At 35.0% G+C, this 16159-nt stretch overlaps 1 protein-coding gene across 15 annotated transcripts in view; it reads right to left on the bottom strand.

Moving 5' to 3' along the window:
• LOC100168086 (collagen alpha chain CG42342) overlaps positions 1-15314 on the bottom strand; it is a 123463-nt gene extending 108149 nt beyond the window's left edge. For 13 of the 15 annotated variants that reach the window (XM_029490833.1, XM_029490835.1, XM_029490841.1 and 10 more), the window contains exon 1: positions 14480-15313. In XM_029490833.1, the coding sequence (XP_029346693.1) occupies positions 14480-14756 (277 nt within the window). In that variant the 5' untranslated portion in view covers positions 14757-15313. Of the gene's footprint in view, positions 1-14479 lie in introns of all 15 variants that reach the window. The other 2 variants (XM_029490845.1, XM_029490837.1) reach the window with 1 other exon arrangement.
• Positions 15315-16159: the final 845 nt, after the last annotated feature.

Below are 16159 nucleotides of genomic sequence, written 5' to 3'. Positions count from 1 at the left end.
TTTAGTTATTTGTTGTGATTGTATAATATTATTCGTGGGTACTTGAAACTTCTAAAGTATACTATTATATATCTATGATAGTAGCACGGTTTTTTGTTGATGTATAAAGCGTTATAAGTACCTAATAGATATTATGATATGATTAATTTGGAATTTATATTATAGGTACCTATTATAGGTCAATTTTTTTTAAATACTATAGACTATAATATAATATTATGTCTTATACCTAGACTGACATACCTTCTCCGCTCAGAATCGTTTTTCTTATTCAATGATATTATATCATAGAATTCAAATTTAATACCATCCATTATACAGTGACCCACTTGTAACCTACTGTACACAGCAGAGCGAAATCCACTTACCCACCTTTTTTTAAACTGGATTTTATTCAAAAGAATCATTATAAAATGCATTTAATAATATTTACTTAAGTAATTTACTTAACGTGTTTAATTTGGGAATATTTCGAAATAAATACACTTCAAATCAATTTATTGTTACCTACATATAAAAACAAACTATTATGAGGAAATACGATTTAACTACACAAATAAGTTCTTGCATTATTTGAAAAATCTTTAACTTTGTCAGTTAATACCTATGTTAAATTAGTTTTAAGGTTGGCTCTTAAAAAAAAAAAACATTAGAAATAAGTAATTATGTAGGGGTACAGAGTTTTGAACAACTTCAATAGCAATGCTTCCAATGATACTTTTAACCAAACGGAAAAGTAAAGTAGGTATACTTTTTTGTCCCGCAAAAAACCAAGCTTCCGTTCCAATTAAATTAATTAATTTTCCGTAGTACTTGGTAGTGTTGGAAAAACATAATTATACTTGTTAAGCAAATGTATTTTATATTTGAAAATTATTTATTGTAATTTTCTAACCATAATAGGTTTTCCTTTATAAAAAATGTATACAATTAAAATAAAATAATATTATATTATAATGTATGTAATTTAAATAAAACTATTTTATAAATACGAGATAAAAAACACATCAATATAAAAATATGATATAATATTACCTATACTTAATTTTAACAACTCATTTTAGGTACTTAGTGTAATTTTACTGAATCAATAATTTATCTGGTCAATTATTATATAACAAATTCATGGAGAATATTGACGCGCATACATCCATATTTTTTGTTGGATACAATAGAATCAAAAATCAAATTAAACGATTGAATTCATACTTCATATAAAAATAACGCTGAACTTCAACCATGTATTATGAATAATACATAATAAATTATTCATTGCGTGATTACTAGGTATTGAATAAATATTACAAGTAAGAACTGTTAAAATACAAAAAATAAAATAAAAAACTTATCTATGTGTAATCAAAATAAAATCAAGTACCTACATATAACAATTTAAATAAATTCTTCGGATAGGAAAAACAAAGAAAAATATTTAATGTTAGCTACACTTAGTTTTAAAATAAATTTAGTAGTGTAGAACCCATTTTAATTTATAAAAATTTAAGATGATAATATAGGATTTTCACCTTTGTATAATATGACTTAATATGTTGCCTGATGATAATCGGAAACCGTACAAAATTAAATTAAAATGTAAATCGTTTGACCAGAACAACGGCATTTACGTTGTTGTCTTCATCAACGATGAAGGGCTGCGTGTTGCTGTTTCAGTCGTGTGATCGTGACGTCGCATAGCTAGTCCTTTTGTACGCGCCAGGGTTATTTACCCTTATTAAGTTGCACTCCACGGTTTCACCGGATCACGGTAATAAATCAACGAGTCTCTAAACTGGAGGGGAGGGTTCTATTTGAAAGAGTCGAGTCTTAAAGAGAAATTATGAGTTCAAGTTCGCATGTTGACGCTGTATTTATTAAACATTCTAATACATAGGGTCCTATTATAAGCGTATTCACGAAACGTAACCTCCCGCAAGTGTGTAAATACAATTTTTTAAAACAAATTATTTTAACGAGAAAATAGTATGTTGCTCGAACAATAAATTTGTTTTCTATTTTTAAAAACACTCGTTGAATATTAAAACTAAAATGTCTGAACAATCTTACTTTCATAGTTATAAATGTGTAGTGTCAGCCTTAAAAATGGTATTTTGAGTAGGTAGTATATTAGTATAATAATTAAATACCCTGTTTTCTCAGAGAAAGAGATATTTATATTAAGCCGAGTGAAAACTATAGCAACTTTGGTGATTTAGCCCTATTTCGTTGTTTACGACTTATTAGTGACGATAAATCATTTGTATCTAAACGGTTTCACCGAAGAGAAAAAGGCTAGCTCTAAATGGGAAATATTTTTCCAGCATCGGGCGCTACGTTTTCCAAGTAATTTTTGACAATTTTCAAACGCATCTAAAATTACATTTAACCAATATAAAGTTTCAAATCCCTAAATTACAATTGCTACCGTTATTCACACATGTATTGGATTGTGGCCAATGGAGAGTACTTTCTCACAACGCGCTACACAATTAACTAGTCAACCAATAAATCTAACACCGATGGTCTCGAAGGCTAACATGGAACTAAAATAAGCCTAATGAATTAATGATGATTTCGTATAATATACTCAGTTCAGCTTCCATAATTAACTCTTATATAAGTTTTCGTGATATTTTTCCCCAATCTTTCATCAAATATGTTGTATATATTTAAGGTTTACAATTTATCTTTTAAACACATTTTTATACGATATATTGCTGTGTGTTGACAGCTAATTTTAATTCCCAAACAATTTTACAGCAAAATATATTTTTCCGTTTCTATTATGAAAATAATCAGCACACCATGGCATATAAAGTCTACACGCTCAATCCTTGTGTACCTATAAAGTGCAATAGTATTGTAAGTATCCATTTCAATTTCAAGGAAAATAAAAGACATAAAAAATTGACCTCGCTTCAGTTTATGATTTTATAAACCTTTTCCTGGCTACACAAGGGTAGTTATTACTAGTTATAACCCTCTTTTATATGTTTTCATAATGGTTATTTTTATTTATTTATTTTGTAACAGAAATATAGAATATAAATAATATAACGAAAAGCCGCCGTCGTCGTGGCGCAGGGACGAAACACTGTGTATATATTATATTCAAGCCATGGGAACGGATGAGCAGTTGTGAACCATATCCCGGATACAGGTAATCAGTGCTACAATTACAATAATTTCTCCCTTCTCCCCTTCTCTTCACAAATAGTGTTTGATTTGGAACTGGAGAAGAGGCTGCCGCATGCGACAACATAGCACTGAATATTAGATAGTGATTGAATCTCTTAGAACTATTAATTTTCGTCCATTTTGAATCCCCCTCCCCGCACACGCAAAACGATTTTGATGGGTCGATTCCCGTGTGTATACGTCCCTTAAAGAAGGGAGGGGGGTTAAACCACTGACAATAACTGCTGATTTCTGTATAAATCAAGGGATGTTGAAACATTCGGTAAAACACAATAAATATGAAAATAATAATTAATTACAATAAAAAATTAAGACGCGACTATAGACGGAATCTTAAATTATTTTTAATTGGAAGAAAAAGAAAATTATATATTTGTATTAAATAGGGATCTTTTATGAACTGGAAAAGACAAAAAAATAAAATAAAACATCAAAATCCCATTTACAGGATATTATACAGAAACAACAACATCGATTTTCTTTTTACACTTTCCTATTCTTAGCCCAATCTCGTACACTAATGAACTTTGTATAGCTGTGGTAAAAAAATACGCAGAGTTAAGAAAGTGTAAGAAAGAAGTGTAAGAAAGAAGTGTGGGAAAGAATACATTAACCTCCAAATCACCATTGTAGGAGAAAAAAATCTTCAAAGTCTGCAACCTATACCTAGGTGAGGTGTAGCCACTTGGGCGCGATGTAGTGCGACTGTCGTTGAAAAACGTGTTGGCGATGATCGTCGATTGTGTCATATACCTACTTACATACAGGTACATGTTATTTCAAGGAGGGTTGACGATTATTTCTGAAGTGTCCGTTTGTATCGAGTGTCGCATCCGAGCGATAAAAAAATTACACACATAAGTGTTTTACACAAATTGTGCTCAAAACTACTATTCCGTGTGTCTATAATATATCTGTCATCCATACGCAGCAGCGACTGAACGGCAATATATCCACACAAACATATATTTACAATGATACGAAACGTGTCGAGTAGCCGCTAAAAATATATGTTATACTGGGATGTGGTTTTTCGTATCCATTTCACCATCATGGAGTGTGATTTACCTCATATTTGTCTTTTATGCTCCCGGACATGAATCTGAACTGCGCTGCAGTACATGTAGAATGTAGATATTATTATAATGACAGTGAATAAGTGAAGCGAAATTGTGTCGATTTCATCTTAGTCGTATATTATACTATCTTCGGATATATCTTCTATATCTTCGGGTGTGTATTTCGTTTTAATTTTAAGATTGGACGTCAGGATTAATATCATTTCTTCAGTTTGTGCGTGATCCAATAACATTGCCAGTTCAACTATATCGATAAGTTTTACACCTATATCCAAGACATATTTTAATGTGGGGGGGGGGGGGTATTTAGTTATTATACTTCTATGCTTTATATGTGTTGATTGTATGGCTTTTATTGAAATGAAGTAAATAATATGACTTTATTATATTTACTTGTTCTTTGTTGATATTGTTTTTCAAATACATTTTTATTGCTATTATAATATAATTATATTATGCAGGCCGTGGTGAAAAAAATTAGAACCAGGGTCGAAAATACATTGCTGAGTACTTAGCTAGTACCTTGTACCTTTAATAGGTAGGTATTATACGTATAGTGGAACCGAAAAACATATGATATAAAGCGTTTGATGTAGTTCACGTTCTCAAGTGATTTTTCGTTTAATGTGGTATTATAAACGCATACTATTATACTTTCAACTGCATTATTAATATTATTATTACTTACTTATTCAGTTATATAACTCGTACAACTCATATTAATATACGTAAGACTACAACACGCTAGAACAATATACCTAATAATAATTGTATATTAAATGGACATTATTAAAAGTATTAAAGGTATACACATCAAATTATAATATTAATATGTAAATGAAATGAATACCAACAACAGTCATTGAATCGTGTGATGGCCACTTTAAGAGACTATTGTGAATAATACAGATGACACGACAGTCGGATAATATTATGTGTAACTGATTTTAATATTTTACTAATATTGTGTATAGTTAAGTTTTTAGATTATTGTATATTTGTATATACCTAATAATAATAATAATATTATTATGATTATTGGATTGGGCTTGTCCCGTATTCCAATAAATGAATTTGCGTCGTACCCTGACACGTCTCCTGCATCGGCTCGTAATGTTCGGGGTTGCCTGAGTTTTTTCGTCCAACTGAAAACAAAGATAGGCTCACAAACATACGCAGGCACAAGACTTCATTGTGCCGTGCACCGCACTATAAAACGCAAACGCGGACGTCGATCGATTGATGGACAAACGGATGACTGCTTGACGACGACGGACGAGGAGAAACAATCAGGCATGCAGGCAAGCGTTTTCTTAACACTGACTGACCGATTACGAAAAATATCGTGGTTACACTTTACGCACTCACGGGAACGGTTTGATCGAGATATGATCATTGGAAATCAGATGGCATGGCACGGCGGGCGGAAGAAAAATATCTGCAGCCACAGTTTTTCCAAACTACTAATCGACTTTTTAAGCCGGGTTTCCATTGCATATTTCACCTTTTCCCTTAGATTTATGCAGACATCTTAATTGACTGATGTCCATATGTATAGTCAATTTACATACTTGATTGTGCATACGCCATATGGACATGAATCATGTGGTTGATATTAGGTTTTACCTGGTATGTTACTTTGGCGATGTTACAATTATGCTTCGGACTTGCATTGATTTTACTTTTCCACGTGGTTACTTTATACAGTAAGGCTCGGGTTCTCCACATACGTAATTTGTCGTGTCGTGTACAAAAGTTGAGTTCGGTCTAATTCTGAAAATTTCCCGGTAATTCATGGTTATAGACATAGTGAATGATACCATGATTACAACAGCCAATCAAAACACGATAAATGCCACACGATAGACGATACAGCTTTGAACCCGGCTTAGCAACTGCTACTGTAGCTTCAGTCTTTACGTATTTCATATTGACCATAATATATGAAACGATATACTCTCTGATTGATCAATTCGTGTTATCGTCCAATTGGTAGTTGATACCACGGTTTATCGTTAAGTTAAAATATTCCAACTCAATTTATAGATATAAATATAATATATTAAACCAGATTCACAGCTACGCCGTGTGTCGTGTCGTGCGAGGGCGTGGTAACTATACAGTTACAACTGGTAACCAAATTGGTTCAAAGTTGAGCTGTGTAGTCAATTCTTATAGTATACACGGTTGAAACTTGGTTATTACATGATACCACAGCGCGATTTGATCGACACGACACGACACACGACGTAGCTGTAAATGCGCCTTTATCTGTATAATATGTGAACTCAATCGACGTGACGAAGTGTGGTTACAGCGTTTACCCATATATCGAATATCGATATATCTATATCCGCGAGTCGTGATAAGCTAACCATGAATCCGTGATATTCGATTGGTCAGCCGTAAAGAAAAACGATGTTCAGTCATCACCGACTATTCAGGCAGGCGCCACACATAGCGGTTTAAATTCGCACGCGAAACGCTGCATGTTGCGCGTTGTTACTTGAACTTGATCCGCGGTTGATTGCAGGGCAAACTCGCCGCAGTTAGGCGCTACCCGTTTATTTTTGGTTGTTTCGATACCTAATTCAAAAAACGCTGCGGTTTCTCCAATATTGCCGCCGCTGCGCTGTCCGATTCTCAACGATTGTCTCGATCAAACCGTTTTCCTGTCGCCGTCCGGCGGGTACACTATAGACGTGTAAGGCCGTCGCGCCGCCATTTGTTTCGCGATCAAAACCGTTTTCACCTCGCCGTCCGCGAGTGAGTATTAATTATTTTAGGGGCGTCCAACATTCAAGCGAAACCAGTCTTATACAGTCTGTTAGCAAGCCCCAACACTTTCGACCCGAACATACGCGTTAGCCGTTTTCCGAGGATTTTCATTATTTAAGCGTGTCACAAAACGTACATCACTACATTATTCACTTATACATATATTATTAACATGTTTCTTGTACCAGTTCGCCACTACACGATTGCTATTTATAATTTATTAATTGTAGAATCACTGTTGCACATATAATGCATCTTGTAATTTATAGTAAGTATTAAATGTGCAATGTATAGGTATATATTATAACTGCAGGTTTGTAGAAAATAAATAAAACCTAGACAAAATTGTCGCTTAATTGCTAATTTCTTAAATGTATCAAATGTGTGTAATACATTTTTTATAAAACCGGTGTACAATTTATTATACCTACTTTTAAAATAAAATATCTACATTAAGGTTCCCCCTCAGAGAGAAGCCAGCGAGTAATTACAATTTAAAGTCTGTTTTGTGTCAAATAAAATACTTGAAATAAGTAAAATATATACTTATCGATAGCTTATTTTAAACGAATATATTATATTATTATTATACTATTACCTATGGATATTGTAAACAGACATTTTAGCTTATTTAAAGTATTAACTTGGTATCACACCATCGAATGACGCATGTATGAATGAAGATTGAAGAACTTCAATTTTCAAAATCATTTCTACATTCTACGTAAATCGTAGGTACCGATTCATATATTATGATAATTTTTTTCACACGCCTTTAAATACTAAGTAATAAATCAAAATGTATATGAGAAAATAGGCAAACAGATAATAAGCCTCAGAAAATCCTACTAAGAACATCATCATTTCCATTGACAATCATATAATGTATTGAAAAATATTATAAATACGGTACGAATATGACGAAAATTCCATCAGTTTTTATTTTACATTTTAAAAAGGAAATATGTGTTGATAAATATTGCATATTTTCATACTTTATCATAAAAAAATACTCAGAATATACAAGAAATGTAGTTAGGCATATATTATTTAAAAGGGTAGGTATTTATTATTTAAAATTAAATAAAAATGTTAAGTATTTTCAATTGTTAAAATAAAGCTGTACAAATCTAATTTAGTTAATCAAAGTTTAAAATAATAATAAGCACATGATTTTGTTTAGCAACTGGTATTAAAACTATTTAATAATAATCAACTACCTATATTATAGTTAGACACATATTACTCATATTAGTATAGAATCATAAAAAATTATTCTACAAAATTATCATAAAATTAATTATTACCTACCTACTAAACTCGTAAATATCTCCATACAAGATAAACAAAAATATAAAGTATCATATAATAGTATACGGTAGTAAATTATTATTTACAAAAAAAAACTTTAAAGATTAATTTCAACTGATAAATGAATCAAAACATTTTACTTAGTCAACTTTGCCATATTGTGCTACAGCAATAATTCAAACCTAGTACCTACTAAGACGGAAACTATTGTTGTGTAAGTGTGTAACGCAATTATTTATGAACAACACATACCTATACCAACATAATTTATATTTTATATCTGGTTTAAAGTTAAGACCATAGGCTTATATATAGATTTATTGACTTCCAAACAGGCCATTTATTATTCTAGTTCAATGCCAACATTTATGAAGTTAAAAATTACCAAAACCAAAAAATTTATATTATTACTAATTTGAGTGAACCTATTATAAAAAAAGCAATAATAGGGTCATATGATGATGCAGTTGTAGACAGTATAATAAAAACTAAGACAAAAACCAAATGGCAAATTATAATAATTTCTAAAGAACGTTTTAAATTGCCTCGTTAATTGTATTACACTCACGTCAGACTGTCAGAGTTAACCAACTAAGCAGTGGGAAGAACCCAAGTGAATAACTACCCCGTACATTGGGCCGTACAATAAACACGTTAGGGGGGCTTTTATTTTTTCCTTACCAAAAACAGACGCTGTTAACATTTATATAGAGAGTAGCAATTTTTTTTTCGAATAATATAGTAGGAAGAAGATCATACTGCTTTAGCATGCCTAATTAATTTGCCTCGAGCCATCAACTCCCATAAACTTTATCCATCAAGAATACATTTCTAAATAAAACAGCACTGTCAATAAGAAACAGCCAAGCAGGTGTAGTCAAAATTGATTAGATCATTAACTCAAAATTAAAATATTCTCTGTAAACCGTGAAATAGCGTTGGTAAATTAAATGAATTTAATAATTTAATAAAATATGTAAAATAGACATTTATAATGAGGTTTTAGTCTTATATTTGATGTATCTACTACATAATAATATTTTATACCTGCCCGTCCTACCTACTCGAAACATTAATAATTTATAAATGTTGAAAATAACATCTATTAATAACCATTTAGGTAAGCTAACAAAATATAAAAGGAAATACAAATAAGAACGATTCAGCCATAAAGAATATAGAATCTATATTATGGATTATTTAAATTATTTTCACATACAGGAATTTAGAATAGGGATCCATGGACATGGAATTTCGGTTTGGAGTATCAATAAACTCGTCAATTAGCATAAATTAAATGTATAAGTATTTTAAATAATTACAAAACGTTCCAATATTACTTTCTATATAAAATAATAGCACCGCCAAACACGGCATATTTTGAGGGAGGCTTGGGAATTAGTAGGAGAGGATAAGCACGTGCGTTTGCCCCTCCCCCAGATTTCCGCCTGCAATGACGGTACAAGCGTCTGAGTTTAATATTTTAACTTAGGTCTATAATAGAGTAGGTAGTCTGTAATTCGCGTTTATATTGTTATAACTACGTTATTGCTATTATATTATATTATATAACAATAAATAATAACTATAGTAATATTATAATAATTATAATAAATTAGGCGGGTACCTATCCTATATTATGCTATCGATTTTTTCGAACGCGTGCGTATATATAAAAAAAATACACAAATAGGTACAATACAACCGGAATCGTCGTCGTCGACGGCAAGCTAATGCACGCGGATGACACGCGAAACTTGACCCGATGGGCTGGCTGCATAATATTTATAATGCGTAATGCGTGTATAGATTTGCCATTTGCGTGTTGGATTTTTGCGGATTCGACACGCATGTCGGCAGACCCTCTGCGATTGCCGCGGCCACAGTAGCCCTGTAGACGGCGACCAGCTGTTGCGGTTTTGTCACCTCCCGGCAGTGGCGGCGCCGTTTGTAATAAAGGCGTATCGATAAGATTATAACATCGGACTTAACGTGTGGCGCCCGCCGTGCCGATACGAATATAATACAATATTACAATATAATATAATATAATAGTATACGTCCTATATAATAAATAATAATATACACAATAGGGCACCGCGCTCGAGCTCGTCGTGTCGAAACGTAACGTTTTAAGATGAAACATAATTTCGCAACTATATTATAATAATAATATAAGTTAGACCTATTACCTAAGATATTAGGTTTTCCGAATCACACGCCCGCGCTTCGAGACGTTTGACGTGCATATAATATATTATTATTAAAATATAATAATTGGCACTCCAGTGCGGAAGGAGCGATGGCGGGTGACAGAGGAGACGAATGATTGGACCTGGACGTTCATATTATTATTGTTATAACTTATAATGTATAACGTAATAATAACAATATGTAATAGGTATAATATTATATGCATATTTTGCGGACATTGCACGCAATGAGCATATCTAAGCGAGACAAATTGTATAGTTTATTGATTATTAAAGTTAGACCAAGTATTAAAAAATCCAGATAAAAAGAATTAAGCGGTATGGCCATTTCAGTAAATAAGTATTATTTATTGTTATAAAAAAACTATTGTTCTAATCAAATATTATTCACTACATGCAGCTGACAAACCTATAGGTAACCTAAAGGTATATATCATTTTTAACCGATCGAAACAATTCACGCTGCCCACTCTACTGCTAGATTCCGGGTTTTATTTCTATATCATAATATTTATAGGACATTTTTTTTTGTGTTACAGTGGTTATTTATAGGCTGATAAAAATTGGTTTGCTATTCTTCGGATTAATCTGACCAAATTGTACGTGTGTACAACACGTATGTTCATATTGTATAATAATTGGCACCCGAACGCGGAAGGAATGACAGGAGGGGTGATGGCATGGATGCGCGACGGTGCGCGGAGGACGATCGTATTATTATTATTATATAGGTAGGTACTGAATATTTATAATAGGTGCGTGTTCGAACGGCGAGGGGCGTTCGACGGGCTTAGTGAGAGGATGAGAGAAAAAAAAATTTGATAATAATACAAAAAGATACATTCGCCCCAATCGACAAAAAACCTATAGGTACGGGATCGGTTAGGTTCGGTGTATAATAATAATATTGTGTACATTGTCGAGTATATTAAAAAAAAAATATGGTCTCTCAGCCGTGTGTTTTGAGCGCCCATATGCGGTGTGTGTTTGACGACAAACTCGTCGCACGCTGACTATCATGACGCCTATGCAGTACGCAACCCGTCGTTATAAACGGCACGGTACTCTCTCTCATCGCTGTCGCGAACGAGTGGTGTGCGTTTAAAGTTTTTACGAGTGGATTTTGTTTGATATTTTTTGTCCCGCCGGTTTTTATCGATTTCCATCATAACACAACAAACAACAACAACAATAACAACAATGATAATAATAAATTATATACGGGTCGCGTGAGAGTATATCAAAGGTACGTTTGTGTGTTTATTTAGGTCCCATATTATTATTTTACATGCACCTATGGCGGAGTGTCTCTCTCGATTTCTGCTGCACCAGCAATAATATAATATATTATTATTATTTATTATAATATTCAATAATAAACGCGTTATGCGGTGCATAATGCGTCGTCACGGGTGGTAGGGGAGTTGAGGGGATAAAATCGAAGGGTTCGTCGGTGGTGGTGTTGGTGGCGGCGGCGGTGGCGTCGGACCCGCGGGGTCGTGTTTTGATTTTGTCCGATACGTCTTTCACGGGCCATAAAACATATACAGGTCGGTGGTCGAGTGGAGCGTGGATCGGTATATCGGAGGGGGTACACTCCGACGACGATTAATCAAAATGCACGCCCAGAGCGTTTGCCAAAATCCTGGTGGGCCCTTTTCCCCCGATTTGCATCCCGTTTTATACTTTTCACATATTATTATTATTATATATATTATACGAAAAACCGTGTGCGGGACGTCGATTTTATACGCTATTATTGCCAATAGGGCAACACCGCGTAAAAACCACCATAATGTGTAATAAAATATAATATAGTTTATTTTATAGGTATACCTATTACCTACCTACGTTTTTGGACGTATAGGCTTTTACGAAAACGTTTAAACGCGTCACGAGGACTTGTGATTATTATTATTGCTATGTAAACACTGCATACATATAGGTTTAGGAAAAATAACAAACTGGTTGGACGGCTAAATTATTTCCTAAACCACACCGGCTTCCTTATTATAATAATCGCAGCATCCAATTAATTTATCTCTAAATAATCGCGTATCGTAAAAAAAACACTAATAAATACCTATTATATAAGAACTTCATCTTTAAACGAGGACATAACAAAAACAATTTTCTACGATTATTATTCATAAATTGTAACGATTTTATACCATATAAACTATAATACTTGAACATTAAGAGCGATAATGACAAATATCTTTTAAAAATATCTACAACGATGTTTCATTCAAACAGTGAGTAAATTATATCAAAATGTGCGTTTACATATTAAGAAAGCTCTGTTTGACGGGTCGACAAATGAGATTTTTCCGCGTGATAATAGATATACGAATAAAAATTAATTAAAACGGAACGAAACAAGATTAAAACGCCCAACGCCCAAAAAGCGTTAATATAGTGACCCTGCAGCAGTGTTAAATTATCTTTACTAGTGATTCCGTGTTTTATTGTCGAACATTTATTTACTAGAGTGAAAAAAACTACTGTCGACCGCAAAATAGAAATTAAAACCAAACAAACAAAAAACGTATAATTCAAAATCAAACAATGGTATGTGGGCCGTGAAGGGAGACATTTCAGTTGCCTACCTACCACTATATAATGATAATGTTAATAATACATAGGTATACTAAATAATAGTAATCACACGCGATTTCGATAATTACAGAGAGCGTAAAATATTATTATGTCATAAATACAACAATCCGGCGGCCTATGCCTATATTGTGTATTATTATAGTATACGTAGTCAAATGTCTCATCAATCAATCGTCTAGCGATTCTATAAATCATCGTTTACGCACCAAATTCAAACGAATATTTACACACAGCGCCGCCTGTATTAATATTTGAATTTTCAACGCCGCTGCAGTAGACATTAATAATAATCTCGGCCGAGATCACTATCACGACACGGGTTATAAGGAGCGGATGCACGCTAGTATATTATTGTCTCACCTATACCTGTATACCATATATCTATATACCATATACCTGTGTATAAAACATGTTACAATAATTGCAAGTCATATTTTCCATGTTCGTCCAAAAGACGCGTGGACAATCGAGTTGCGTCATAATATATTTCATAATACGGTTAATCACCACCGGATAATGATAATAATAATTTAACGCTATTGTTTGGATGCATGGGGTCGAGAGTCGATCCTGCGGAAAAAGTACCGATTTTAGGCCTACCCTGCAGTGTTCAACTTACACGTGTTTCGATCAAGATCAACACATGAATATTTGGTTGTACTTATAGAAAATAGCCGATAGATACCCTACAGTGTTTGATAGATATTATTCATGGATAATATTATTTGTTTGTCCGTTTTTGGTCTATAAAATAGCTTTTTGTATTATAGTCGCAGACTTAAACATTTGTTTCTTATCATGCATTTGTATAGGTTAATTACTGGTTAATGTTTAATTACATTTATATTTTTATAACATAATATAATATCGTGAACGAATATGTAAGAAGTTTGCGATCGTCTTTCTTAAAATAACAGTTAAATTAACCTGCTTGAATCTTACGATTATTAAGCCAAAAATGTCTAAATGAGCTCAAATGACCACGATTATAACATAATCATGACGTGTACACTGGTCACCGAGACTGCTGCCCAGTGCACGCGGCGCAGTAGTTTTTGGGACACACTACACCGCCACCGAAGTGGTACCTAAATAATAAAAGTGACCTACCGATCGTAAACCACTGCAGGACGACTGCAGCAGCCAAGGTCGCGCCGGCGTCGCATACCGGACACGCACCTAACCGCCATTGCAGTCGTTACAATAATAACGATGATAATTGACGTTACTACAATATAATAATATATTACATAGGTAATAACTAAACGGTGAACGCGTGCTTACCTGGAGGGCAGAGACACTGTCCGGACGTCACGTCCCGCTTGTTCCTAAGCGGCTGTTCGAGTCCCATCGCGACCCCGGCCGCCGTCGGATAGTCGGCCGATAACTGCTGCTGCATGGCCGCTACGGTGGCCTCCAGTGTGGCCACGCGGCGCTCTAAAGCTGCGTGCGCGTGCCACGCATACACCGTGACCGCCAGACAAAGCGCCGCGGCCACGGCCCACCGGCCGACCGCGGACGCCCGCCGGACCGCCGACGTCTGCTGTCGTTCGGCCGCCATGTACTGCAGTGCGTGGATGGTGGTGATGGTGGTTGTGGTATTCGCTTTCGGTACCGTCTGCGACAGCTGAGCGGAGTCGGAGTCGGATCCTGCAAAGTCGTGGGGTGTCCTATGTGTTTTTCCTAAACGCAATCGCCGCTTTCACGTTAAGTGATCTGCTGGAAATTCGCGCGGGGTCCGACCGCCGACACCGGTTCGAACATTATCGTGCACGGACGCCTATGCCGACAACGAGGTAATAATTTTCACTTTCCCGTAGGTATATTAAATATAATGCAGACACGACTAAAGCCCGTGTTTATTCGGAGAAGATTATTTTACGAAACGCTAAAAAAAACCGGATTTTGAAAACCAAAAAAACCCGAATTTTACGTAAAAAAAAAAAAAATTGCACACTCGTAAAAAAATTATATCGATAAACCGATGTATCGTGCGGTAATAAACGCGCGCGGAAAACACGTAAATACGACGACGGAAAGAAATTCGTGAGACGAGCTCGATACACAAAGCAAACGGTTACGACGACGTGCGAATACTGACTGAAGAGGAGTGGCGGCGGCGGCAGTGGTCTTCTCTGATACCGCCGTTGACCGTGCGATGGTGGGGGGAACGAGGGTCGGCTCGGGGGGGTGGGGCCCCGGAGCGAACGCCGCCGCAACCCGACGACGACGACAGCGCGAGTATATAATATTATTATAATAATATAATATTATATGCGACGCGTATAAAATACGCATTATAATTTTTCGATACCTTGATGGGGGGTGAGAAGAAAAAAATGGAAACGAAAAAAAAAATTTTGTACGACTCGAGAGGGTTGCACAATACGAAGCAAACACTGGAGAAACCTGCTGCAACTGCACGCGCGCGGATTCCTATATACCTACACGATGTGTATATAATAATAAAATATACATACCTATATACATAAACGTGTGGTGCGCGGTATGTGTAGGTATATATTATTGTATTACGTGCCATTATTGTGACGTCGTCGCGTGTGTGTTTACCTCGTCGTCGTAGTTTTCTTAATATAATAACGAGCGAGAGCGAATCCCTCCGGAACATCCGAGCGCAAGCGTGCGGTGCGCGGGATCGAAAGAAATCAGTCCGCCATTCAGAGAGATCTCTTTGAATTCCGCGAGTGCGGAACGGTGCTGTATTATTATTTCTATAAACTCCACGTGGGCACGCGAAATATTAACCCAAATGACGTATTATACACACACACACACACAAACAAATATATACATATTATTATCAGTCTGGAGAAGGGTGGGTTCGACGACAGAACTGCAGGCTGCGGCGGAGGGGTGCGTGAATTTACGGTGATTTCCCAAGCGATCGTCGTCACAACCGCGGGCGTATAATGCCCGCCAAATATACATCATAGCATATAATAT

The sequence above is a fragment of the Acyrthosiphon pisum genome, chromosome A2 (assembly GCF_005508785.2).
Source record: "Acyrthosiphon pisum isolate AL4f chromosome A2, pea_aphid_22Mar2018_4r6ur, whole genome shotgun sequence".
In the NCBI taxonomy this organism is placed as follows: Eukaryota; Metazoa; Arthropoda; class Insecta; order Hemiptera; family Aphididae; genus Acyrthosiphon; species Acyrthosiphon pisum.
The sequence above is the reverse complement of the archived record's forward strand: the minus strand, read 5'-3'. Positions and strand labels throughout refer to the sequence as shown.